Source organism: Lepidochelys kempii, chromosome 7 (genome assembly GCF_965140265.1).
Source record: "Lepidochelys kempii isolate rLepKem1 chromosome 7, rLepKem1.hap2, whole genome shotgun sequence".
In the NCBI taxonomy this organism is placed as follows: domain Eukaryota; kingdom Metazoa; phylum Chordata; order Testudines; family Cheloniidae; genus Lepidochelys; species Lepidochelys kempii.
The window spans coordinates 91,520,254-91,548,090 of NC_133262.1; the positions used below are offsets into that span (position 1 = coordinate 91,520,254).

Here is a 27,837-nt window from a genome sequence, read left to right on the forward strand (position 1 = left end):
GTATTTTCCAACCTGGTGAATTTCAATAACTAGGGAACTACCTCAGGAAGCTGAGATACATTTCCAAGAGGAAAGGAGTACTTGTGGCACCTTAGAGACTAACCAATTTATTTGAGCATAAGCTTTCGTGAGCTACAGCTCACTTCATCGGATGTTGCATCCGATGAAGTGAGCTGTAGCTCACGAAAGCTTATGCTCAAATAAATTGGTTAGTTTCTAAGGTGCCACAAGTACTCCTTTTCTTTTTGCGAATACAGACTAACACGGCTGTTACTCTGAAACATTTCCAAGAGGAATCTGTTTAAGACCTACAAAAGCAGTCATGTACATACCCCCTGTTATACCACAGGGGATCACTTTGTTTGAAATGTTTTAATCTCTGCCATATAGTCTATGAGTGGGTGATTCATGACATTCATCCAGTTCCAGACAATAACGTTTCTTTCATCACTTTTAAAAAGCATGCTTTTCGTGGGAAGCTTTTAAAGAGATTGTCAAAGTGCTTAGGTCAAAAAACAGTTGACTTTGGTGCTTGAGAATGATTCCCTTCATAGCCTCTGGCCAACTCTCTCAACTTCTCTTTCAAGTTTCCTATTTTCAAAATAGCCTACCTTGTAGGGATGTAGTGAGGATTAATTTGTTAATGTTTGTAAAGAACTTTAGGGATCAAAAGATTACACGTGCTAAGTTTTATTAGCTCATATTGAAAGATTTATTTCAGCTTTCTGGGTATTCATAAATTTTTCCATCCAATCCACATTGTAGCAAGAGTTATGCTAAAAATTCAGATACTCTATTTCCATGAGCAGCTTTGATGTGGTAATTACTAACCAGTAGGCACAAACTGAAATATGGATTACTGTTTAGGCATAGCTAACTACGGGGAGTGAGTTCCTTTAGTCAGTAATGCAGCTGCAAGCAAGCTGTGAGCAGACTCAGCTGTTTACTGCTTTCAAGTGAGTGAAGTTATTGATTCTGTTTTGAGTTCTTTCAGTTAAAAAATTCATATACTTCTGATTTGTTGCCCTGGGTGATTCTTTCAGTGGGTTTAAGGTGCTGAAAAATTAAACTTGTTCCTGCCTGTTCATACTCCTGTCTTAAAAACATTGTAGGGAGGCTGTGGGGCTTTTTATATTATTAACAGCAAGAAACTGGGCGGTTATGGTATGATTAACTTGGAAAACATGTGACAGGTATATAATCAAGGCAATATATTGTGTGTACTTATGCTTTGAGTTATGATTTGTGATTTAAGACATTTTTGCAATTAATAAATAAAAAACTCAATCATCTCCTGGTGTATGTCCCTGGATTAGCTGTGCCTGTATTAAATGTTCGATCTAATATAAGAATGCAAGTTCTCTTACTGTATATCCAATAGTTTCTGGACTGGTGGGGATGAGGAGGGATGTTCTATCAATAGGGGTATCTCAGCCTCAACCAGAGTTAGATGTTTAAAAAAGCCTGGATTACTGTTATGACATTAAACAATTTAATTGTCATTTTATCCTCATGATTTTGAAGCCAATCTCATGCCCCTTTGGGTGTCTAACTTGAGAGTTTTGAACATGCAGAGGTGGCAATAGTGAAAACAACATCCCATAAGTGCGATTTTTAAATGAAATGACTATGGAAAGGGACAGATATTTTTCATTTTAAGATTTTTGTTGGGTGGTTGTTTTTACCAAAGATGAGTGAAGGGGAGGACACACAGAGGATAGGGCAGCCAGAAGTAAAATTAACCCCTCCACATGTATTGCAAACACAGAACAAAATAGTCACAAGCCAAAAAATTATAGCCACGCTTTTTCTTGAATTTTCACCAGACTTCCAAAATAATAGCAAATATCACCTGCTTTTCTTTCTTTCTTTCTTAGAAATGGTATCTGTCTGCCTTTTGGCTGCCTTCTTCACTAGCTCAGCCCCACACCTGTCAGCTCTCATGCAATCATGTTAGGCTGGCAAACATTTTCCTTTCATTTACATTTCTTAGCTGAGGCTTCTAGGCTGCTCTGTGGAAGTTACTTCTCTTAAGCCTCCTAGATGGCTATCATATCAGGTAGGTATGGACAAAATCTGTATTTAGAGCCTCTGCTCATATGATCACTACAAAAGTATTTTCTCCTGCTGATAATAGCTCATCTTAACTAATTAGCCTCTCACAGTTGGTATGGTAACTTCCAACTTATCAGTATGTGTGTGTATATAATATCTTACTATGTGTTCCATTCTATGCATCTGATGAAGTGAGCTGTAGCCCATGAAAGCTTATGCTCTAGTCAATTTGTTAGTCTCTAAGGTGCCACAAATCCTCCTGTTCTTTTTGCGGATACAGACTAAGATGGCTGCTACTCTGAAATCTGCTCCTATAGTAAGGCCCTAACCCATTTTGCTTTGGCCTGCATTTCCAACCTTACTGCATATCACATTCCCCTCTCCAGGCCCCCAGTAATGCCAGCTTTCACTCCTATTATGGTCTCCTCTCCCACTACCACCTTGTTTTTCAAGAATGTCCTTTTTCTTAAATGTCAAACAAAATATGATTCCATGCCCCCACTTGAAGGTATAACAGGTATGGCAGGGGAGGAAAGGGATGTGGAAGAACTCCAGTCTGCCATAGCAATCCTCCACTGATTTTTGATTAAGGATCCTAGGCCATGGTGAAATTTGGAGCTGACCAGGACTAGTATTAAGCACCATTGGCACTGACCCAGACCTGAGAACCAGGGAGCTGTATGCCACCCTGCTCCTCCTGCATTGTCTCTCGCTGGCACAGGAGAGAGGCTGTCCCTTTATTTCTTGACTTGGAAGGATTAGATTTCACTTGTTCATTTTCCCCTTCAAAATGCACTAAAGGGACAAAAATGAGAGTTCTATGTTGTTGCATGTTTGGGGGAGGGACCTTTAAAGGTTCCTTGTGAGATGGATCAGCTACTCCTGCCTCTCCCCCCCCAACAGCTGATTCTGATCAAATGGAGATCAGGTGGCAAAACTTAGTTATTGGGGGAGAGCTGGGGCTATCTATTTAGAGCTGGATGAGCACAGTTGAAAGAGGAGGAGTTTCTCCTCTCTGGGAAACAGCCTGAAAGAAGGCTGAGAAATCGACAGCTGAGAAGACAGGACAGGCTATTGCCCAGGAGAACTAGAGGTAGAAGACCAGATAAGCAGCAGCCTGTCTGAACCTCTGAGTAAGGGGAGGAATGTGCCAGCCCCTGGACAGAGGGGTCATTGGAGAAAGACTATAGTAACTGAGGCATGCATATGAGGGAGAGATGGCCTGCTGACCCCAGCCAGGCTGAAGGTCGGATTGTTTTCTTATGTTTGGTTAGACTTTGATAAAAGACTGAAGCCCTGGGAAAGGGCTAGACTCTAAAGTGGTCTGGCCAGAGGGCCAGGTCACTCTTACAACTAGACTGGGCTGAAGGATAGCATGTGAGACTGAAGTAGAGTTGCTGCATCATTACATCCAGGCATAAGGGGGTGTCCTGGAGTGGCAGCTTTGCTCCACATGTACAGAATGCCTGAAGACTCATGATCTGGCCTGCCATCATTAGTCAAGAATATTTAGAAAGGAAAAGCTTCAGATGTAATATCTTGGGCTTGCAGACCACTGGTGACAACTGTCTTGTGGTCAAATATATCCAGCAATCTATTAAAAAAAATTATAAAATTTAAATACAATTTTTTTCTGAATCTGTTGTGAATCATGTCTTCTATAGTCATCAGATTTCAAATAAAAATTAACTTTTTAAAATTCCCTGCTAGTGTAAGTAAGGGGATAAATTGAAAAAAAAATATGAAAATTATCTAAATCAACAGAATAAAAATAAGACAACTCCTTCCAGGCATACCACATGGCTATGTATTTTATATGCCGTATGTACTGACTGCATACCAGGAAATATAATACAGTACATGTCTTCAGCAAACATCAAATCTTTTAAAAAACAAAAAAAACAATGCCTCCAGTGCATTCTTGGTACTGTACAACAGGGAGTGCCCAGATAGGCATGAAAAAAAAATCTACTTAACACTCTTATCATCTCATTAAGGACTAGGATGCCTTCTTTAACACACATTCAATGTTGGTGAACTTTAATCTTCTCGCTATATCCAGTGGAGACTCCCCATTCTGAAAGAAATAGACAAAACATGTTGTGATAATAGTCATGGAAGCAGGTACTTGAGTGTGAGTATGTCTATATTGCAACCAGAGGAGGGGGTGCAGCATGTGTAGAAACATGTGAGGTAGTGTTAATCTATTTAGCACCAATCCCAGGAGTAGTGAAGCTGTATCAGCACAGACTTTGGTACAGATTAGTTCTCTGACTAAATACCCAGAGTCCAGAGCAGCCTCAGGTCTGTACTGATGCAGCTTTGTTGCTATTGGTACTCCCACTAACTAGATTAAAGCTAGCTTGGGTATGTCTACGTGGGCTGCAATCACATCTCGGACTGCAGTGCAGACATACCTGAGAGCCTCATTGGGCAGATCAGCCAGTTTGTGTTTATCTGTATGGTTTGTATTGCCTGATCCAGACCAATAAGAATCCCCAGCACTAAAAGATGTCTCAATTAACTGAGTCTGATCCTGCTCCCCGTCAGTCAGTGGGTCAGGGTCTTTATTTCAATCACATCAAAATCCATTCTGTTAATCAACATGGCTGATGTCAGAAGTCGGGGTCGAAGCAATAGTAAATGAAGGAACTGCAGTGTTGTCAAGGTTCTTTCATGTCTCTGGTATGTAGTGAGGAAATTAGTTCTTTCCTTTGACATTTGATTAGAGGTGGATGAGCCTCCTTTGGGAAAGGAAGTTGCCAATTCAGCCCCTTGCACAATAGGTTTTGCCAGTGTAAGGCTCCCATCAGCCCTGGGGAGGACACCCACATATCTCATTCCACCAGGGGGCCTGCAACCAGCCATCATAACTGGAAGTGGGTAGTGCTGGACTGACAGGGGCATGGGCATGGCGAAGACCCCTAGGAGATGCATTGATTCAATACATCCCCCAAGTAGCCTGCACAGCTCCAACCATGCGCTATTTACAGTTTAATGCTGCTCTCCCCCCAGGAAGGCAGTGTGGCAAATATTTCTTTCTTCTTCACCAGAAGTGAATCCACTCTTGGGGAGCATTCTCCTGTGCCAGCCACCTGATTTCTGGAAGCTTAGCAGCGCAATGCTCACAGACACAGCTATTATCTCCTTACCTTATTCTTTATAGAAGGGTCTGCATGGGCTTCAAGTAGTAGAGGGACAACGGACTGATTTTTCATTTCACAGGCATAGTGAAGGGCTGTGTTACCAGACTGAAAGTAAACAGAATCCAGGTAGAGTTTACTTTTACCACGCTTGAAGCAGAAATTTTAGACAGACATTTATCTTTTGTTTCATCAGCCCACCTGCCAATGGTACTTGGATGTTGGAAGTTGTTTTGTGTGTTTCTTGAAAAAGGATGATATGTAGCCATATGTGATACAGGGCAGAAGGCACTTAAAATGTGATGGAGTGACAAGATTGATTGTTTTACTGTTACCAGAGATGGGTCTAAGCCACAAAACAACAATCTAGATACAGGGCCCAGACATCAGTCTCCGCAAAGCTTGAGAATATAGAGATTGAGGGATCTGGTTCAGGCTGCATTGCTATCCTAAAGCACATCTACCTACAAACCAGGCTGCACAACCCTCCCTCCCCTACCCCCAGCGTAGTACAACTCCTCATCCTCCCCACAACCCCCTAATGCAGAGCAATGCCTAACTGTGTACAGCTTTGCTACAGCAAAGCTTACGCTGCATGCTAGTAAACATAGCTAGGCAGTAGCCGAGGTAGAGGAGAATCACTTCATGTTTGTGTCCAGTCCTGTGAATTTAGGAAGTTGTGGTTGGTGGGGTTTTTTTTTTTAAACTATTTCTGTATTTAGGAAATTTTAACAGTTTTACAAATCCTAGCCCTGTAAATATCAAGACACAATACAATAATCATTACAACAATTAGAGAAACATTACACAGTAGTCATTGGATCTCTCTATTTAACAGGGCATTACCATGTTACAGAGTGAGAATCTTTACCCCTGATATGCCATTTCTGTGATTTTTACTAAATTGAGTGGTCATACACTTAACAGACCAGGTATGTCTATCAAATATGAAAATTCAAAAAAATTGGACAGGTATGTTGGTTTTTTCCAGGTGAATGTATTATCTAGACATGTTTACTAGCATCCAAAGTAAGCTTCACAGATTTTAAAAAACTGAGTTGTACAACATGCTGGAAGACCATTCTGGGACCGGTTCTGTTCAATATCTTCATCAATGATTTAGATAATGGCATAGAGAGTACATTTATAAAGTTTGCGGGCGATACTAAGCTGATAGGGATTGCAAGTGCTTTCGAGGATAGGATTATAATTCAAAATGATCTAGGCAAACTGAAGAAATGGTCTGAAGTAAATAGGATGAAATTCAATAAGGACAAATACAAAGTACTCCACTTAGGAAGGAACAATCAGTTGCACACACACACAAAATGGGAAATGACTGCCTAGGAAGGAGTACTGCAGAAAGGGATCTGGGGGTCATAGTGGACCACAAGCTAAATATGAGTCAACAGTGTTACACTGTTGCAAAAAAGTGAACATAATTCTGGGATGTATTAGCAGGAGTGTTGTAAGCAAGACATGAGAAGTAATTTCTTCTGCTCTACTCTGTGCTGATTAGGCCTCAACTGGAGTATTGTGTCGAGTTCCGGGCACCACATTTCAGGAAAGATGTGGACAAATTGGAGAAAGTTCAGAGAAGAGCAACAAAAATGATTAAAGGTCTAGAAAACATGAGCTATGAGGGAAGATTGAAAAAATTCGGTTTGTTTAGTATGGCAAAGAGAAGACTGAGGGGGACATAACAGTTTTCAAGTACTGTACATAAAAGGTTGTTACAAGGAGGAGGGAGAAAAATTGTTGTTCTTTACCTTTGAGGATAGGACAAGAAGCAATGGGCTTACATTGCAGCAAGAGAGGTTTAGGTTGGACATTAGGAAAAATTTCCTAACTGTCAGGGTGGTTAAGCCCTGAAATAATTTGCCCGGGGAGGTTGTGGAATCTCCATCATTGGAGATTTTTAAGAGCAGGTTAGACAAACACCTGTCAGGGATAGTCTAGATAATACTTAATCCTGCCATAAGTGCAGGGGACTGGACTAGATGATCTCTTGAGGTCCCTTCCAGTCCTGTGATTCTATAATGATGCAGTTGCAATGCATTAGCTTATGACCATGTTTCCCTCTAAAGGCTGGCCTCAGTGACTATAGCATCTGCTTCCTTAGCTCATTACACAAGAGAAATTATTCCATTCTTGTGAGAGAAGAAGAATAGAGAAGAGAGAGGAATAGAGAAGCATGCCTGCTCCTGCCATACCACATCAGCTTTCGTATAATAGTTAGAGAAGCACCTGGGATTCCCTAGCAAGTAGCCTATGGCCACAATTGAATGTCAAGACCTTTCCTAGACATTATCAATAACTAAGGCTTATGGGACACTATCTGCTCATGCCTTAGTGTTACAGAAACTGGCTGAAGAAAGAGATGGAGCTTTCCCCCCTCTCCTGCTCTATGTGGAGGAAAGAGAAAGAGATTATTTACTGCACCCAGAGACCCTGATGGATGTAGGTGTATACCAGGTAGTCTCTAGATGAGACCAGGAGGGAGAAGGAGCCACCCAGTGCCCTCTGAAGACTAAGAGGTTGTAGGGATCAAATTATCCCCCTCCTCCAGAACAAAAAAATGGCAAAATTGGAGTGCCCTTGACCCATAAACTGCACCAGACCAGGTCCATGGATGTTTGTGAAGCCAGGTTGACAGTTCATGTGTAGGACTAGAACCTGAACCTACCCTGACTTTGGATGGATAAAGGGTTCTAGGCCAGCTGTTCATACAGTCGCTCATACCACGACATCACTCAGAATAGTCACAAAGTCTAACCACCCCCAACCTAGGGAGTCAGCTCCTTTCTGGTGCAGTCCACACCTACTGGCAAACTTGATAGTCCCAATTCTACACACACAGAATCCTTCCATCACCTCTGCTGAATTAAAGCATGTTCACTCCACTGAAGGATGATGGGTGACTGAACTCAGGTTTGTTTCCTTTGCCATTTGCACTCCTTTAAGGGTGTTGTGGCAATGTAACACTTCATCATTCCCCAGCATTTGACTAAGACTCTACCACAGCAATAAAGAGGCTGACAGTCAAATGTCACACACCAGGGTAAGGGGAGTGTGTCTAACATTTCACATCTGTTTTAGATGCTGTGTCTGGAGCAATAGTGATTAAGACTCTAGAGGCAAGAACAATAATTGAGTTGAATAAAAGCCAATCTGAGCTGCAAAGGGGGAGAAAATTGTGTACTTTAGAAAATTTCACCCTAAAATTCAAGGGACAACAGTGAGCCACAGTGACAGACAAGCTTAACATATCAAAACAACCTTTTACAGGTTGCTCTTCCCCTGAAGCATCACACTATTTCTAGTAGCTTCTGAAAGGTACTTTTTCTAAATTAACTAAATGAATGTTGTATACACCACACCAGTGAGTGACCTCTGTGGCTGTACAAACCCACTTACATCGTCTGTAGCATTAACATCTGTGCCAGCTCGAAGTAACATCTTGATTAGGTTTTCATTCTGTTTAGTTTTTGATACCTGTTAAACACATAGGAAGAAGTCCAACCCAGTTGGAACGTTAATTCAGCTAACACATGTTACTAAGCAGATTTGGGCTAGCTATGGGTATTCTACTCAAAACAATGGAAATGCCCTATTTGTGCAGTACACTTACACGTGACACTACTATCTCAGCAGTATGTCAGTTATATTCAGAGCCAAATCCTGAGGTCCTTATACACTTTTACAGTTCTTACTCAGTCCTTAATTTGAATGCAATGCAGGATTATTTTGTGTATATTCATAACTCTGGATGAGCTACAGTACAGGGTCCTGCTTGTGATAGGTAGGTATCACCGGCTGGCTGGCCCTTTAAGGGGAGTCAAGCCCAGCCTTGCCTGTCATGATCAACTACCCTCCCAGTTGACCCTGACTGACTAGGGATCAGATGGGCCTGTTCAATTATTAGATCCAACTGGGACGGGGTCATGAGAGGCTTACAAGAGGTCAGAGAAGTCAATCAAGAGTGGAGTGGTCTGGGAGACTCTAGGAAAATAGTCCTTGGAGTTGCTACTTAATAGAGACCAGAGGAGAAGTAAAGAGAGAGAGATGCCTTCTCCCCTCTTACTCCCAACAGAGGGCCTGAGGTAAGCCTATAAGCTGTAGAAGCCATGTAGGGAGGCTGGGGAGTCAGTCTGCCTATAGGATGTCCTCAGCAGGAGCAGAACTAAGGACCCTGTACCAAAGATATAAGATATACCATATAGGAAGGCAGAGTGGGAGGTCCTGTGTTTCCTTGTGAACTTGATTAATAAACCCATATTCCAAGAAGGAATATTACTTGATATGTGAAAGCCCACATCAGAGTTATTGGAGAGTCTAAGAAGGAGACAGTGAAACAGTAGCAGTAGAATGCTGTGATGCTTTTAGTAAGGCAAGTAATTCGACACTTGCATGCCTGAGGTGGTCTGAAATGGCTTCCTTCCTGTGGCTTGGCCTTGCGTGTATGCGGCATGTGAGGTCATGCTGTGCAGAGGATACTTTTTTGTTCCACAGTGTATGGTGGGGAGCTGAATGGAATTGGCCTGCAGGCTGCCACTTGGGTCAGGGTTTTTGTGACTTCTGGGACATGTGTTATATGCCTTGTGTACACAGATGGTATGCCACTGCTAGGAAGCCAGTGTACCTACAGTGGGTCTCAGGATGGAAAAATGTAAGGTAAGTCTTCCTAGTTTAGTTTGTACTCACCATGATAAGATAGCCAATAAGCAGAACAGGCATTAGGATGATAATAAGCAGGTAGTCAAGGAAACTAAACCGTTTTCTCACAGCATAATGCAAACATGTGCGATCTTTCTAAACAGGGAAGAAACATCTGATTAGCATTAGATGCACAATTATTCCCCTTGTGAATGTCACAGCTTTCTGACTCGTTATATCTGGAGCATTTCTTTTTCATTAATGTTGAAACAGGACACGGGTATCTTGCTCAACTGAGTGAAATACATTTCAGTTGCACAAAGCCACAGTCCCTGAGCTTCACAGGGGCACAGTGTGCATGGGACTGGGGTCTGAAATTGATGTCTCCAGTCCTGGGCCAGGTTAGGGGGAGCATGGGGGAAGAGTGCACTGCAGTTCCCATGTGGCTGTTACTGTAGCCTGTGGGGGAAGAATAGCAAGAATAGCCCCCATTTTTAAGTGTGCCATTAATTGTTAATCTGTGTCATTAGAGATCCCATTGGCTCTCCCCTAGTCACAGGGGGTAATGGGGTAGCTGTGGAGTGAGACTGTGGAGGAGGAGGTAGGAGGGGTTTGGAATAAGCAGCCAAACAGAGCTGCTGCAGAGGCAGGGAGAGCTCCCCATGCCCTCAGAAGGCAAAGAAGCTTCTGGATGGGGTGGGGGAGAGCAGTAAGAGCCTGGCAGTTCTGCTCCCTCTTCCTCGCCTGTGAAAAATGTATTGGTCTGCTCCTCCTCTGTAATGCTGCAACAGCAGGCCTGGGAAGGGAGAGAAGAGAGCTCCCTTGGAATTGCCATCCCTCCTGACCTGCGGGGGGAGAGAGACACAGACAGACATACACACAAAAGTCCCCGGATTTGCCCTCCTGCCAGGCCTGGGAGGGTGTGAAGAGCCTCCAAAGCTACAGATGTTGAGTGGGGAGCAAGGCGGGTGAAGAACTGTGGTGTGGCTGGAGTTGATGGGCAGGCTGAGTCACAACATTAATTGCTATGAGGCTACAATGACCAAAAAATCCAGTTTCTCATTTGCTGTCCCATATGCTCTAGGGGGTGAGTGAGTTCAAAACTCTGGAGACCGCTTAAAAAGAACCAATTAAAAATCACAATTTTGGGGTCAATCTCATGGCTCTTTTTTAGGTCTGACTTGGGGGTTTTTTTGGGGTTTTTTTGTTGTTTTTTTTTAAACTTTTGGGGTTGGCAATACTACAATCATTTTCTTCCACTCCCTAAATGCAAAATGTAATCAGATGTCATTAATGAAAAGAGGGGAAATCCTGGGACACTTGGCTATTGCCATTCACCTTGTTTCTGATGTTCACATCTGCGTTCCATTTCAAAAGGAAACTGACTATTCTGTTGTGTCCCTGTCTGCACGCACAGATTAGGGGGGTGTCTCCCCCAAAGCTGTCTTGAATGTTCAAATAATTGCTGTCCTCTTCCAGCAGCAGTTGAATTTGATTGAAGTCATTATCATAAGCTGCCTGGCAAATGGGCTGAGGAAAGGAGGGGAGGAAATGTTAGTGACCCAGGCATTATAGGCCTGAGCCTCAGAGGAGCCAAGTACTTCCCACTAGGTGAAGTGAGAGTCCTGTTAGCTCCCTTTCAAGCAGATGTGAGGTCCCTCAATTCCCACCTTCTGGGAAGCGCTCGGCACTTCACAGGCTCAGGCCCCATGAAAAGAAAGAAAGATTAAGGTATAACTCCAAGGTGGGCAAACTGTGGCCTGCGGGCCACATCTGGCCCATGGGACCGTCCTGTCTGGCCCTTGAGCTCCTGGCCAGGGAGACTAACCCCTGGCCTCTCCCCTGCAGCCTCAGCTCGCCCTGCTGCCAGCGCTCTGGGCGGCGGGGCTGCAAGCTCCTGCCAGGCAGTGCAGCTGCGAGAGCCGCTAGGGGTGTAATGTGTTAAATTGCTCCCCATAGGAATGTGCTACTTATGAAGCGCCAGGACTGGCAGCTGTAAGTACACGGTAAGTAGCACATTCTTACAGGGAACAATTTAATATACTACACCTGGGTAGGGAAGGCTCTGCCTCCCCAGACAGCCTGGCCCTGCCCCCTATCTGTCCCTCCCACTCCCCGCCCCCTGACTGTCCCCCTCTGAACCCCCAACCCATCCAACCCCCCCCCCAGCTCCTTGTCCCCTGACACCCAACCCCTATCCAACCCCCTCTACCCCCTAACTGCCCCAACCCCTATCCACACCCCTGCCCTCTGACAGGTCCCGTGGGACTCCCATGCCTATCCAACCCCCCTTGTTCCCCATCCCCTGACTGCCCCCCGGGACCCTCTGCCCCTTATCAAACACCGCCCCGTGGTGATCTGATGCTTGCAGTGCTATGGTGTCTGTGTGGGCAATCCAGGAAAAAGGGGGTGAAATGATTTGTCTGCAATTGCTTTCATAGAGGGAGGGAGGGAGGGGTGACTGACATCATTTACCCAGAACCAGCTGCGATAATGTTTTTGCCCCATCAGGCAATGGGAGCTCAACCCAGAATTCCAGTGGGCAGCGGAGACTGCGGGAACTGTGGGATAGCTACCCACAGTGCACCACTCTGAAAGTTGACGCTAGCCACGGTACTGTGGAAGCGCTCCGCCGACTTAATGCGCTTAGTGGGGACACACACAATCGACTGTATAAAATCGCTGCCTAAAAATCGACTTCTATAAAATTGACCTAATTTTGTAGTGTAGATATACCCTAATAGTTCAATCTTGAAAAATGCTGCACCCCAATCCACTAACCCACCTAAACAGGTGCTTACTTTCACATACAGTGAGTAATCCCATTGATCAGAACTCTTGAGTAAGAAGGCACAGTTTTTACACAGTAACTCTTCAGAATAGAGCCACACTTCAGGTTAAAATAGAAACTTTTTAAAAAAGAAAACAAGAAAGGATCACTTCACTTCTGCAAATATGGGTCAAGAAGCTTAAATACAAGTAACACAATTTCTTGTCAGGATATATTGGACTTTTCTTTTAGCAATCCCAATACAATGAATCAACCTGAATGCTGGTATTGAAATGGTACAAAGTGCACTAGGGAACTTTCAGTGTGCTCCAGCAGGTCTAATGGAACAATTAGTGTGCAACACATTAGTGTGCTTCAGAAATCATAACCCTGCAGCATGCATTGCTGCTCTGTGAAGACTTTCCCTGAGAGTACCTAATCTGTGTAGTCCAGAAAAGAGCGGGTCCGAGGTAGGAATTTTCCCAACATCCTTAACCGTGAAGACTTACGTAGAAAAGTCATTTAGTTTCTCAGCAATGTCCTTGTCTTCCTTAACTGCTCCCTTTATTCAATTGATCCAGTGGACATAGAAGTTCTGTCACAACCTTCTTCCGCCTGATCTACTTAAAGAATCTTTTTACCCCTTTTTCTGTCTGCTCTTCAAAATCCTTTTAGGCCCTTCTAATTTCCCTACTAATATTGCCTACTCTAGTTTATGCTACTGTTTATTGCCTTCACTAGGGTCAGATTTAGAAAGATTTCAAAAAGAAAAGGAGTACTTGTGGCACCTTAGAGACCAACCAATTTATTTGAGCATGAGCTTTCGTGAGCTACAGCTCACTTCATGGGATTTCAGTTGGTCTCAAATAGTCTTTCAAAACTTGGCATTTAGCCATAATGTTTTATTCCTTGCTTGCCCTGTTCCTTTTTTTTCAGCAGTTTAACCTGCCTTCTAAGGCTCTATTGTTTTCGTAAGCAGCATCCATGCCACCTCTAGGGATTTTATTTCCTTTACATTTAACTTTATTGCTTCTTTGACTAACATTCTCCTTTTAGTGAAATCTTCCTTTCTAAAGTTGGCCCTTTTTGGTACCCTACCTCCTCTTAGACGCTGAACCTAATTGTGTCATGGCCACTATTATTTAGTGGCTTAACTACTGTCACTTCTTGAATTAGCTCCTGTGTGTTGTTTAAGACTTGCTCAGGACTACATTTTCCTCTTGAATGCTCAAGAGCTAGCTGTCCTAAAAAAATCGTGACTTATAGAGAGTGTTTTTTGCAGACACTGTCCTGTTGTGCCATTTGACTAGTTTAAAACTGGGTGATTGAAGTCCCTCATTTAGAAGAGGACAAATGAGATAAAAGTGACAAATGTATGACTGGGACTTAAACCAAAAAAAGGGGGCTGGTTGGGTTAGAGTGCAGGCTCTGAGGGTCAGGACATGTTCCTGGTACTCTTGCCTGATACCATGTTGCTACATAAAACACCTCAGGCTTATTTAAGGTCCACTTCTACTTTGTCTCGGACCTTGTAAATTTCAGCTGTGGCTGTTTATAGAAAAAGGGTGGAGAGTGCCCTAGATAAGGTATACCACGAGGAAGTAATTTCCCTTGAGTAGGGAGGTCTGTACTGTGACTGATATGACAATATCCTGAACAAATCTTATGGCAATAAGATTAGCATTACTGAAGTAAATTCAATGGTTTTGGGGTCCACTGTATTAAAAAGGCAATTGTTTGTTATTGTGAGATTGTATGTAATGTCAGGTATGCGAACTCTGATTATCAGCCCTTTGAAGCCACCCCCGGAGAGGATTCTACGTACTAGTTCGAACTGGATTCTCCAGGGACCAATGGACAAAGGATTTGTGCATCATTAGCCTGGTTTTAAAAAGCCTTGGGGCTTTCTTCCTGATCCAGCAAATGGACAGGACCTCTGGTTCAAGGAGGGTCCCAATTGTTAGGGAGGAGTTGGAGGGACTGACCCTACGGAGGGACTGACCCTACTGAGGCCCCAAAAGACACTGTTCTTGTTCTGAACGGAAGCTGTGATGAACTTGGAACCATAAAGAAACCACTTGTGTGAGGTTTTGAAGGACAGCTCCTGTCACAGCCCATGTTAGGATTGAGGTAATCTCTGGTAAGCTTATTTGTATGAGTATAATTTTGTTGTTTTTCTCTGTTGTGCTTTTACCTTAAGAATAAAATACGCTTGCACAGGAAGTGTATGTGGTTATGAGCAGTTACACTTAATGCTTTGAAGAGAAAGTTCACCAGCCTTCTTAGGCAGAGTCTCTTGCTGAGAACAACACCATGAAGGCAGGGAACTGTTCAGCCTGGAGATATCCCAGTCAAATGGGAGAGAGATGCATGTCTCCAAGAGAGGTGATGGCCAGGGAGCCATCTCAGAAATTGCAAGTGACCGATCTTAAGGTTGTATCTTGTCCTCCATTGACAGGAGAAGGAGGGGAAAAAAATCAAGGAGCAGGGGAAACTGCAAACTATTCAAGACTAATAACAGCTAACGGCAGATATTAGAGCCTTAAAGGAAAAGCTAGGGACTTAGCAGACAGTTTCATCCTCTTACACCTAGAAGAGTACTCTGCTTTAGGGTTGAGGCACAGTAGTTGAACAGTGTGATAAACCTTGTATTACTGCTGCTCTCGAGAAATGACTTCAGTCTCCTGGGTTGTTGGTATGATGACTCTTGGCAGGACTAAATTAAGATGACCTTATACAGGCACAAGGCCACAATCACCGCTCTGGGGGAATGCCTGTCTGTCTTGCAAAGAAGAGCAGTGACTAGTGGTGGGGATAATTTCCAGGAAGCTTTAGGAAAACTCCACTGATCTGCATGACCAGAGTACCGAGTTGTAGGTTCAAATCACAGAATTCAAAAGACAACTGGCTGATCGAAAGAGGAACTACAAGCCACTTTGGTGAAGGTGGAAAAGGAAGCACCCCAGAAGAACGCGACCCAGAAGGTAATCAGTAAGATGGAATCTCAGGTCACTGAACTTCAGAGAGACTTGGAGCTAGATTCACAAAAACTTAAATGTGGTGGCACTCAGTGTTGCCATGCCTAACTTTTAGGGTCCTGGAAATATCACTGGGATTCACAAAGCCTAGGTTAAGCTCCCTATACAGTGAATGGGGAGAGACCCACACCTCATAATGGGATTCACAAAAGCCAGCACACTATATAGCTTGCCTAAGCTAGCCAATGGGAGATGCCAAGCCAAGGGGTATGCTAAGCCTGTGCCTCCCCGCACTGGGGAATCTCAGCTGCAAACCCTGTCTTAATGTTAAGCACCTACACCATTTTAACACAAAGCATAAAGGGGGCACCTCCCTCATAATTTTTAGCCCAGTGATTAGGATGGTGATACTTCCCCCAGCTATACTGTGTAAACTTGCCTATAGGGGCCTGATCCAGTAGGCCAGATCTGAGCATTCAGACTGTACTGGATCCTATGGGCAATTTCGGCAAAGGAATGCCTGTCTTTCCTCCCAGCTTGTGCATCATTCTGGGCTTAAGTATCCAGGTGCCTGATGTAGGGCACATGATCAGAGGCAGAAATATAAGCACCTAGGGAATTTTCACTGCGAACATTTGCTTACTGAGTTTAGAGGCCTGCAGAGTTCAGGATCATCTGAGCAGGGGTTTTGTGAATCCCAATCGGATCTGATTATGGGATTTAGGCCTAAAGTGGCAGTTAGTTTCCTAAATTCTTTTGTGAATATAGCCCTTGGAGTCTGAGCGGCCGGGAACAAACCAGAAACCCAGGAGCTGGGGGCTGAGGGGAGAGTTGGAGGTACTGAAAACATCCACAAGACATACTAGACTCCACTGTTACACAACAGGAGCTCAGATCAAAGCAGGTTCTGAAGAAGACCCTGGATAATGAAGCAGAGGCATTTACAAGCTGCGACCCAGAGAAGGAGCTGGGTTGTACTTCAGACAATCCCTCTGTCCCTCTCCTTAAGATAGGTGTCCCCGAGCTCTCTTCCTTGGAGCTGAAGCTGTAACTTAGGCCAGTTTCCCCTCCAGCTGGTCCTTTTTCCCCCAATCAATGCTGTCACCCTCAGCTTAGGAGGGTTCAGCAGGCAGATCATCTTCTAAGGGAAGAGACAGAATATATAGTAGTCTTCCCAGAGCTTGCCCAATTGGTTGGGAGCGAGGGGTACCCTGCCCACCCACACTCTACTAGGCTCCTAGTCCCAGGCTCTCAAAGAAGCAGTAGCCTGGATTTTCTCCAAGCCTTAACTAGCCTCTGGGACCATAGTCCACTCTCCCAACATCTACTTCTGCCTTCTCTAGGCCTTCATCCACTCTAAAAAGTCCCAGAACTTAAAGGGGGACACCACAGAACTGATGTTGACTGACCCTTGCATCTAACAGAGGCAAGAAAGGAGAAAGTGCTTTTCTCTAAAATAGCAGAAGTCCTTACACAAGGACATGGTATTTGATCCAGATGCATGTTTGGGAGGGGTCCCTGTGTGTGGTTGTAGGGAACAGGCCACTTTGTAGAACGCTGCCTGCCCTTGATTCTATGGGGTCTGCAGTGAGTTGTAAAACTTCCTTCCATTTGTTGTGGAAACCTGTAAGGGTAGTGCAGAGGCAGACAATGGTCAGCACAGATCCTGCCCCAGTAACAGGAATAATCTAAAAAGGGGAGCATGGATCCTCAAGAGCTTGATCCAAAGGCCATTGAAGTCAGCGGGAGTCCCTCCATGGACTTACTGGGTATTGCATCAAGCTCTCAACAAATTGAACTTCTCTAACCAAAATACTGATGACAGTAAGACAGATTTTGTTCATCAGTCTTAAAGCATTTGGTTAGATCAGAATGTGGTAGTCATGGAGCTGATCTCTAACGTATGAATACTGGATTTTTATCTGGTTATTGGGATGTTTACTGCATGAATGTATCTGCTTAGTCTAATAGGGTGCTGTCTGGTAAAAACAAGCAGGAAGCAAAAAAAAAATGGCTGCAGATAAGCTAGCCCTTGGCAAACACTTGGGGGTTGTTCTGAGACAATACCATTACAAGAAACAGGCCTGAAACAATAGTCCTTTAGATCTCCTATCAGTTTAAAAATGGACTGTCTCTGAAAGGAGGAGGTAGTTGTTGGGCAGGTGTTCTGGCAACCCATATGTGTGCACGTACCTTCCAGGGGTGTCTGAAGAAAGTTAGTCCTGCACAGGTTACCATCACACGTAAGAATGTGCCTGTAGACATGTTTGTTTTAAATTCCCCCCCCCCCATTCTTTGTTCCTACTGTGATCAATAAGTACACTGATTTAAGAAGGTTGATCTGATGACTGTATATACCACTAGTCACAGACTTCTGACGGGAAAAGTCACAGGTGCTGAGCTCAGTTGTGCTTGCTGGGTAAGCACAGTTGATGCACAGGGTACTGTATCCCAGAGTGTCATCTAACAGAGAGAACTTCCCCTGGGCTGGAAAGGGCATGAGGCCTGTCAAGGTTCCTTCCCCAATCTGAACTCTAGGGTACAGATGTTGGGACCTGCATGAAAGACCCCCTAAGCTTATTCTTACTAGCTTAGGTTAAAAACTTCCTCAAGGTACAAACTTTGCCTTGTCCTTGAACCCTATGCTGCCACCACCAAGCGTGGTGAACAAAGAACGGGGAAAGAGCCCACTTGGAGAAGTCTTCCCCCCAAGCCCTACACCCCCTTTCCTGGGGAAGGCTTGATAAAAATCCTCACCAATTTGCATAGGTGAACACAGACCCAAACCCTTGGATCTTAGGAACACTGAAAAAGCAATCAGGTTCTTAAAAGAAGAATTTTAATTAAAGAAAAAGTAAAAGAATCACCTCTGTGAAATCAGGATGGTAAATACCTTACAGGGTAATCAGATTCAAAACACAGAGAATTCCTCTAGGCAAAACCTTAAGTTACAAAAAGACACAAAAACAGGAATAGACATTCCATTCAGCATAGCTATTTTACCAGCCATTAAACAAAAGAAATCTAACACATTTCTAGCTAGATTACTTACTAACTTTTTACAGGAGTTCTGAGCTGCATTCCTGCTCTGTTCCTGGCAAAAGCATCACACAGACAGACAGACAGACCCTTTGTTTCCCCCCGCTTTGAAAGTATCTTGTCTCCTCACTGGTCATTTTGATCAGGTGCCAGCGAGGTTATCTTAGCTTCGTAACCTTTTACAGGTGAAAGGGTTTTGCCTCTGGCCAGGCGGGATTTTTATAGTTCTGTATACAGAAAGGTGGTTACCCTTCCCTTTATCTTTATGACAAGGCCTGACACCTGAGGAAAAGGCAATGAGGCCTGTACTCACAGAGGGGACAACAATGCAGCTAGTCTTGTAACTGTGACCCAGAGTACAGATAACTACAGTCTCTCAAAATTGCATGGGGGTTTTTATGAAATAGTCTTACATTTCCATTTGCTCTTATAAAATGGAGTCCCTTCCCACAAAGCATAGATACTCTGTTTCAGAAACTCCATTGCATTAATTTATGCCTTGAAATCTAACTCAAGTTGACACACCTATTCTACAAATTAGGTGTGAATCAATGTTGAAGAGAACAATTGGAAAATAAAACAATTATTTACACCATTTCTGAAAAATCGGTCAGCATCCCAACTGTCCAGAAACTATAACTTGTCACTCATTTACATCACTGTTCATTTATATTAGTCATGTAGGAGCCCTACTTTCCAAAGAAAATTACTGCCTAAAAATACATTCTACTGGAAAAATAACTAATGAATTTAGTTGTTTACTAAAAAGTATGAAAGAAATGTTGACAGTAATTACACTGACTCTGCTCTAATTAAACCTCTTAAACTTTCAGTTTTTGATGTAAAAAGCCTGAGAAAGTTCTGTCAGAGTAGTAAAGACTTTAAAAGGAAGTTGTTGTAAATATCTGTCTACAGCTTTGAAGTGGAATGAAGTCCAACCAGTTAGTTGGCTTATGAACACGTGCAACTGAACTATATATAAATTAAAGTGCCTCATTCCCTTTCATTTGAAATAGCACTTTACTTTTTTAAATGAAAACTTTATTGCTTTTCCATATGTTAGTTTAGTTTTTGAGAGGCATGTACGTTCTATGCTATATCCAGCAGGAGAAACCTATCCGTTGTAATCAGAGTCTAGGGAGCAAAGGAGAGATTCAGCTCCTTGTCTGTAATTATGGAAAGCATTTGGCCATACATTTTATACAGCACTCTTGCTAAAATCAAGGCACCCCCTTCCTCCCCACCGCTGTCTCCCCATTACTGACGCTAAGATGTGGGTGGGAATGAGGAGAGAACTCTCTTCCATTCAGTAAAGAGAAATGGCCACTGGATTTGGCCCTTAAGGCAATAGTTTGGCTTGGTTTTAACACAGTTGGTAAAGTGGCCACTCAGTGGCATTGCCTAACATGTCAAACAGAACCCCAAACTGCTTCGCTCTGAATGCAGAGCTGTAGCATACTCTTAACTTAGCTAACACCTTCTTCTCTGAAAATGAAACAACCCATGTAATGTAGGTATTTGTACAAAAAGTACCCTTATACACTTCTAAAATATTATACTTTAGACAAGATGGGGTTTTCAATTCCTAATGTAAGCCTGTCAAGGAAATCTAAATCTCTTCTATATAGATCTTCTACAGTTTCACATACCTCATAAGAAATGACCACATACCTCTGAATAAAGTATCCCCATGACTGTTCTTGCCTGAAGTCCCGCGTAGCTCACTTGACCAGCAGATTTTCTTGACTTTCAGTTGCTCTTGAGTTTACTTAAAGTTGATTAAAATTTAATCTCAAGAGTCCTTTAGCAGAGTGATTTGAGCCATGAACAATGTATCTGAGCCTTTCCAAAGCTACACTTGTTGTAAGTGCTTTCCTAATCAGGGAGTATGAAATGATGCCGTTTTCAAAAGCCCAACCCAGTGAGGTAAACATGAGTGTGGGTTTTATTGCAAGGCTGACACAAGTAGTACAAGTTACAACAGCTAGACTTATTTTGCAATAGCAGGTTCTCTTAAAGGAAAAGGTTAAACTAGCCACAGGGGAGAAGACAAATTGCACAAGAAAATGAATGAAGAAATGTGAGACTTCTAAAAGAAGAATTTACAGAACTAGGTGTTAGATTATCACCCAAATAGTAAAAAATGGGACCCTAAAATATAACAGCTGTGACTGCAGAAAATGAGATTAAACTAGCAAGAGTGGTGTTAACATTCCCATAGAAAGGTAAATGCAGATTTGCTTTATCAGATAAATATGCTTCCTTTAGTACACAATCACAGAAATCAGAAACAATGAATCTAGTCTATCCACTGCTAAAATGGGATGGAAAAGGAGTTCAGGTTGTGATACAATAACTATCACTTGTACAGCATCATCCGTGTATGTAGTGCTTTACAATAACCAGGGAAGGCAAAGAATATGCCCTGGGGAACTTACAATACAATGATCACTGTCCTTGACAGTTACCAGATTCTTCACAATTGAAGTATCCCATATCTCTCCAAACTATTCTATATTCCCGAGTGTGAAATTTGGCCATTGAGCAGCCTCGGTGATTTTTGGTGCAGGCACAAGGAAAACTGAAAAATTACCTACCCTTCTATATGCCCAGAATAACATGAGACACTCACCTAATCCACAAACAAACCATGCTTTTCTGTGCCCCTTGCCAGAAGAGGGTGCCACCATCTTCTCTGAGAGCAGCCTGGTGGCTAACAGAGCTAACATAATCTTTGGATATATAAAAATAAAAGGAGTACTTGTGGCACCTTAGAGACTAACCAATTTATTTGACCATAAGCTTTCATGAGCTACAGCTCACTTCATCGGATGCATAAAGTGGAAAGTACAGTGAGGAGATTTTAGATACACACAGACCGTGAAAAAATACACATTGTAAGGAGCGTGATCACTTAAGATGAGCTATTATCAGCAGGAGAGTGGGGTGTGGGGAGAGAAAACCTTTTGAAGTGATAAACAACGTGGGCCATTTCCAGCACATTTCCAGGAGTTAACAAGAACGTCAGAGGAACAGTGGGGGGGCGGAGGGAGGAGGGGAGGAATAAACAAGGGGAAATAGTTTTACTTAATATAATGACTCAACCACTCCCAGTCTCTATTCAAGCCTAAGTTAATTGTATCCAATTTGCAAATTAATTCCAATTCAGCAGTCTCTCGTTGGAGTCTGTTTTCGAAGTTTTTTTGTTGAAGGATAGTCACTTTGAGATCAGAAATCGAGTGACCAGAGAGATTGAAGTGTTCTCTGACTGGTTTATGAATGTTATAATTCTTGACATCTGATTTGTGTCCATTTATTCTTTTACGTAGAGACTGTCCAGTTTGCCCAGTGTACATGGCAGAGGGGCATTGCTGGCACATGATGGCATATATCACATTGGTAGATGTGCAGGTGAACGAGCCTCTGATGGTGTGGCTGATATGATTAGGCCCTATGATGATGTCCCCTAAATAGATATATGGGCACAGTTGGCAACGGGCTTTCTTGCAAGGATAGGTTCCTGAGTTAGTGGTTCTGTTGTGTGGTGTGTGGTTGCTGGTGAGTATTTGCTTCAGGTTGGGGGACTGTCTGTAGGCAAGGACTGGCCTGTCTCCCAAGATTTGTGAGAGAGTGTTGGGTCGTCCTTCAGGACAGGTTGTAGATCCTTGATAATGCGTTGGAGAGGTTTTAGTTGGGGGCTGAAGGTGACGGCTAGAGGCGTTCTGTTATTTTCTTTGTTGGGCCTGTCCTGTAGTAGGTGACTTCTGGGTACTCTTCTGGCTCTGTCAATCTGTTTCTTCACCTTCAGCAACCTATTGTAGTTGTAAGAATGCTTGACAGAGATCTTGTAGGTGTTTGTCTCTGTCTGAGGGGTTGGAGCAAATGCGGTTGTATCGTAGAGCTTGGCTGTAGACAATGGATCGTGTGGTGTGGTCTGGGTGAAAGCTGGAGGCATGTAGGTAGGAATAGCGGTCAGTAGGTTTCCGGTATAGGGTGGTGTTTATGTGACCATCACTTATTAGCACTGTAGTGTCCAGGAAGTGGATCTCTTGTGTGGACTGGTCCAGGCTGAGGTTGATGGTGGGATGGAAATTGTTGAAATCATGGTGGAATTCCTCAAGCGTTTCTTTTCCATGGGTCCAGATAATGAAGATGTCATCAATATAGCGCAAGTATGCATCCGATGAAGTGAGCTGTAGCTCACCAAAGCTTATGCTCAAATAAATTGGTTAGTCTCTAAGGTGCCACAGGTACTCCTTTTCTTTTTGCGAATACAGACTAACACGACTGCTATTCTGAAACCTGTCATTATGCAAGGCACTGCATTTAGCCGTATGGAGTGGAAATCTATCAACTTCATGAAAAACCTTGTACCGATACAGACAGACATCATCTTCCTTTCCAAATGCAAACAGATGGACATCATACCAAAAGGACTGAAGGTAAAAAATCCATTACAATCTACATACCACACAGACTACGCTGACAGCTTGTGCCATACGCTCTCAAAGAAACTGCAGAACCACCTGATCAACGTCCTCTACAGCAAACAGGAAAAGATTAAGAATGAGCTCTCAAAACTGGATACTCTCATAAAAAACCAACCTTCCACACAAACTTCCTTGTGGCTGGACTTTACTAAAACTAGACAAGCCATTTACAACACACACTTTGCTTCTCTACAAAAGAAAAAGGACACTGAATTATCTAAACTACTACATGCCATAAGGGGCCACAGCAATGGTTCCCTTAACCCACCCAGCAATATTGTTAATCTATCCAATTATACTCTTAACCCAGCAGAAGAATCTGTCCTATCTCGGGGCCTCTCCTTCTGCCCCTCCACCCTCACGAACATGATACAGTTCTGTGGTGACCTAGAATCCTATTTTCGACGTCTCCGACTCAAGGAATATTTCTAACACACCTCTGAACAACATACTAATCCACAGAGACCTTCCTACCAACATTACAAAAAGAAGGATTCTAGTTGGACTCCTCCTGAAGGTCGAAACAGCAGATTGGACTTCTACATAGAGTGCTTCTGCCGACGTGCACGGGCTGAAATTGTGGAAAAGCAGCATCGCTTACCCCATAACCTCAGCTGTGCAGAACATAATGCCATCCACAGCCTCAGAAACAACTCTGACATCATAATCAAAAAGGCTGACAAAGGAGGTGCTGTTGTCATCATGAATAGGTCGGAATATGAACAAGAGGCTGCTCGGCAGCTCTCCAACACCACTTTCTACAAGCTATTACCCTCTGATCCCACTGAGAGTTACCAAAAGAAACTACAGCATTTGCTCAAGAAACTCCCTGAAAAAGCACAAGAACAAATCCGCACAGACACACCCCTGGAACCCCTACCTGGGGTATTCTATCTGCTACCCAAGATCCATAAACCTGGAAATCCTGGGCGCCCCATCATCTCAGGCATTGGCACCCTGACAGCAGGATTGTCTGGCTGTGTAGACTCCCTCCTCAGGCCCTGTGCTACCAGCACTCCCAGCTATCTTCGAGACACCACTGACTTCCTGAGGAAACTACAATCCATCGGTGATCTTCCTGAAAACACCATCCTGGCCACTATGGATGTAGAAGCCCTCTACACCAACATTCCACACAAAGATGGACTACAAGCCATCAGGAACACTATCCCTGATAATGTCACGGCAAACCTGGTGGCTAAACTTTGTGGCTTTGTCCTCACCCATAACTATTTCACATTTGGGGACAATGTATACCTTCAAATCAGCGGCACTGCTATGGGTACCTGCATGGCCCCACAGTATGCCAACATTTTTATGGCTGACTTAGCATAATGCTTCCTCAACTCTCGTCCCCTAATGCCCCTACTCTACTTGCGCTATATTGATGACATCTTCATCATCTGGACCCATGGAAAAGAAACCCTTGAGGAATTCCACCATGATTTCAACAATTTCCATCCCACCATCAACCTCAGCCTGGACCAGTCCACACAAGAGATCCACTTCCTGGACACTACAGTGCTAATAAGTGATGGTCACATAAACACCACCCTATACCGGAAACCTACTGACCGCTATTCCTACCTACATGCCTCCAGCTTTCACCCAGACCACACCACACGATCCATTGTCTACAGCCAAGCTCTACGATACAACCGCATTTGCTCCAACCCCTCAGACAGAGACAAACACCTACAAGATCTCTGTCAAGCATTCTTACAACTACAATAGGTTGCTGAAGGTGAAGAAACAGATTGACAGAGCCAGAAGAGTACCCAGAAGTCACCTACTACAGGACAGGCCCAACAAAGAAAATAACAGAACGCCTCTAGCCGTCACCTTCAGCCCCCAACTAAAACCTCTCCAACGCATTATCAAGGATCTACAACCTGTCCTGAAGGACGACCCAACACTCTCTCACAAATCTTGGGAGACAGGCCAGTCCTTGCCTACAGACAGCCCCCCAACCTGAAGCAAATATTCACCAGCAACCACACACCATACAACAGAACCACTAACCCAAGAACCTATCCCTGCAACAAAGCCCGTTGCCAACTGTGTCCACATATCTATTCAGGGGACACCATCATAGGGCCTAATCACATCAGCCACACCATCAGAGGCTCGTTCACCTGCACATCCACCAATGTGATATATGCCATCATGTGCCAGCAATGCCCCTCTGCCATGTACACTGGGCAAACTGGACAGTCTCTACGTAAAAGAATAAATGGACACAAATCAGATGTCAAGAATTATAACATTCATAAACCAGTCGGAGAACACTTCAATCTCTTTGGTCACTCGATTTCTGATCTCAAAGTGACTATCCTTCAACAAAAAAACTTCGAAAACAGACTCCAACGAGAGACTGCTGAATTGGAATTAATTTGCAAATTGGATACAATTAACTTAGGCTTGAATAGAGACTGGGAGTGGTTGAGTCATTATATTAAGTAAAACTATTTCCCCTTGTTTATTCCTCCCCTCCTCCCTCCGCCCCCCCCACTGTTCCTCTGACGTTCTTGTTAACTCCTGGAAATGTGCTGGAAATGGCCCACGTTGTTTATCACTTCAAGTTTCAGAGTAATCACTTCAAAAGGTTTTTTCTCCCCACACCCCACTCTCCTGCTGATAATAGCTCATCTTAAGTGATCATGCTCCTTACAATGTGTATTTTTTCACAGTCTGTGTGTATCTAAAATCTCCTCACTGTACTTTCCACTTTATGCATCCGATGAAGTGAGCTGTAGCTCACGAAACCTTATGGTCAAATAAATTGGTTAGTCTCTAAGGTGCCACAAGTCCTCCTTTTCTTTTTGTCAATACAGACTAACACAGCTGCTACTCTGAAACCTTTGGATATATAAAGAGAGGAATATGGAGTAAAAGTAGGGAGTTAGTATTACCTCTGCATGCACCATTATTGAGATCATTACTGGAATATTGTGTTCAATTCTAGTGTCCAAACTTCAAACAGGATGCTGAAAAACTACAAGGAAAAAGCTAAAAGAATAATTTGCAGTCTGGAAAACTTGCCTTTATAATAAGAGACTGAATTCCTTCAACCTATTTAGTTTATCCAAGAAAAGGTTCAGTAATAAATTGAGCATGGACCATAAGGACTGACATGGGAAGATTTGATAGTAGACAGCCTTTTAATCTAGGAAACAAAAGCATATATCCATGACAGAAACTGAAGATGACAAATTCATATTGGAAATATGGTGCAGGTTTTTTTTTTAACTGTGAGGGTAATTAACCATTGAAAAACTTATCTAGGGATGTGATGGATTCTCCATTACTTGAAGTTTTGAAATCAAAATTAGATGTCTTTCTAAAAGATATGATCTAGCTGAGCTAGAAGACGGGCTTGATGCAGGAATCACTTGATGAAATTCTGTGGCATATGTTATGCAGGAGATAAGACTAGAGAACCATAATGGTCCCTTCTGGCCTTAAAAATCTAAGAAAATGGCCCCTTTTCTGCACAGTCATTTCCAGATTGCAGAAGTCTTCAGTAACTTCTCAGAAACAACTGTAGTGGCTGTGGCTAGGAGTGGCAGCAGGGACTTTTTACTTTAATTAGTTCAGCGTTTGGTTTTTCAGTTCCTAAGAGAAGCTGTGGATGTTGTCTCCAAACTGAGCTGATGACAGCTCTGTGGTCATTAGTATTTCTGTTTCAACTTCAAGTCTTTGGCTCTGCTTGAGTGTTCCTTTGGCTAATTATCCCGTTGAACAGAAATGAACAGCACCACCTGGTGTGCAGTTTGGGAACAAAAATGAGATATTTGTCATTTTTAAGACTACACTTTTACAAAGTGGTATGTGTACATTCTGAAGTACAAATGGAAAGCTTCTAAAGGATTCACTGAGAAGGCATGCCAGCTTAGTAAAGGATGCAAGAACTCAAAATTGTGTTTTGAGTGTAGAACCTGTTTAAACACATACCTGTTAAAGGCAATAACCTGTGAAAAGAATATAAATTTTATGGTGATCCATATATCAGGATTCAGCTGTAAACACTTAACTTTTAAAAACGGGCTATATGTTCAAATAGCTGAGGTCCAGCCTCCCTTTTTGCATATGCAATTTGTGGCCTCAGATTTAGTCCTTGTACCTAAGACTGCCTGAATTGTGCTCTTAATCAGGAACTTAAGAGGGGCAGGAACTCTGAACACTACCCACACAAAAAATAAGCCACCCTTTTGAAAATGTGGCCACTTGATTACTTTTCAAGATTTGCAAAATAAAAAAATCAGTCTTTCAGATACGGACGTATTAGGAATTTCCTGCAAAATTTTATCATTTGGTTACTACTCCTGAAACGTATGATTTTTGGAACCAGATCTTTAAACTTAAGAGTCCTATTCTGTTTCCACTGTAGTCAGTGGGAGCAGAACTGAAAGCCTAAATTGTTGTTATAGTTTTAGTATTGCAATTAGTATAGTTAATCATATAATATGCTGAGTGAATTGTTCATTACTCACTGAATACACTTTAAATTGGTAATTTTTTGCTTTATTTGCCTTGCTCTATAGCTAATCAAATGCTATTTCTCAAACAATGTATTTGACAAGTAATGGCAAAAGTCATTGACTGCATTATTTAATTAATTACTGTTCATTATCTAATCAGTTCCAAGTGTACATTTTCACTTATAGTTCTTTCTATCCAGTTCCATAACCTATTTCTATAACTGT

The 27,837-nt window shown here is 42.9% G+C and overlaps 1 protein-coding gene across 1 annotated transcript; it reads right to left on the reverse strand.

The window, feature by feature from the left end:
- Positions 1–249: 249 nt before the first annotated feature.
- ANKRD22 (ankyrin repeat domain 22) lies at positions 250–20,562 on the reverse strand. The gene is made up of 6 exons (XM_073353774.1): positions 20,313–20,562; positions 11,193–11,384; positions 9,903–10,010; positions 8,616–8,693; positions 5,208–5,306; positions 250–4,132 (listed from the first exon to the last, which is right to left on the reverse strand). The coding sequence occupies exons 1-6, from the start codon at positions 20,331–20,333 to the stop codon at positions 4,055–4,057; spliced, it is 576 nt and encodes a 191-aa protein (XP_073209875.1). The 5' UTR covers positions 20,334–20,562; the 3' UTR covers positions 250–4,054.
- Between the last annotated feature and the right edge of the window lie 7,275 nt (positions 20,563–27,837).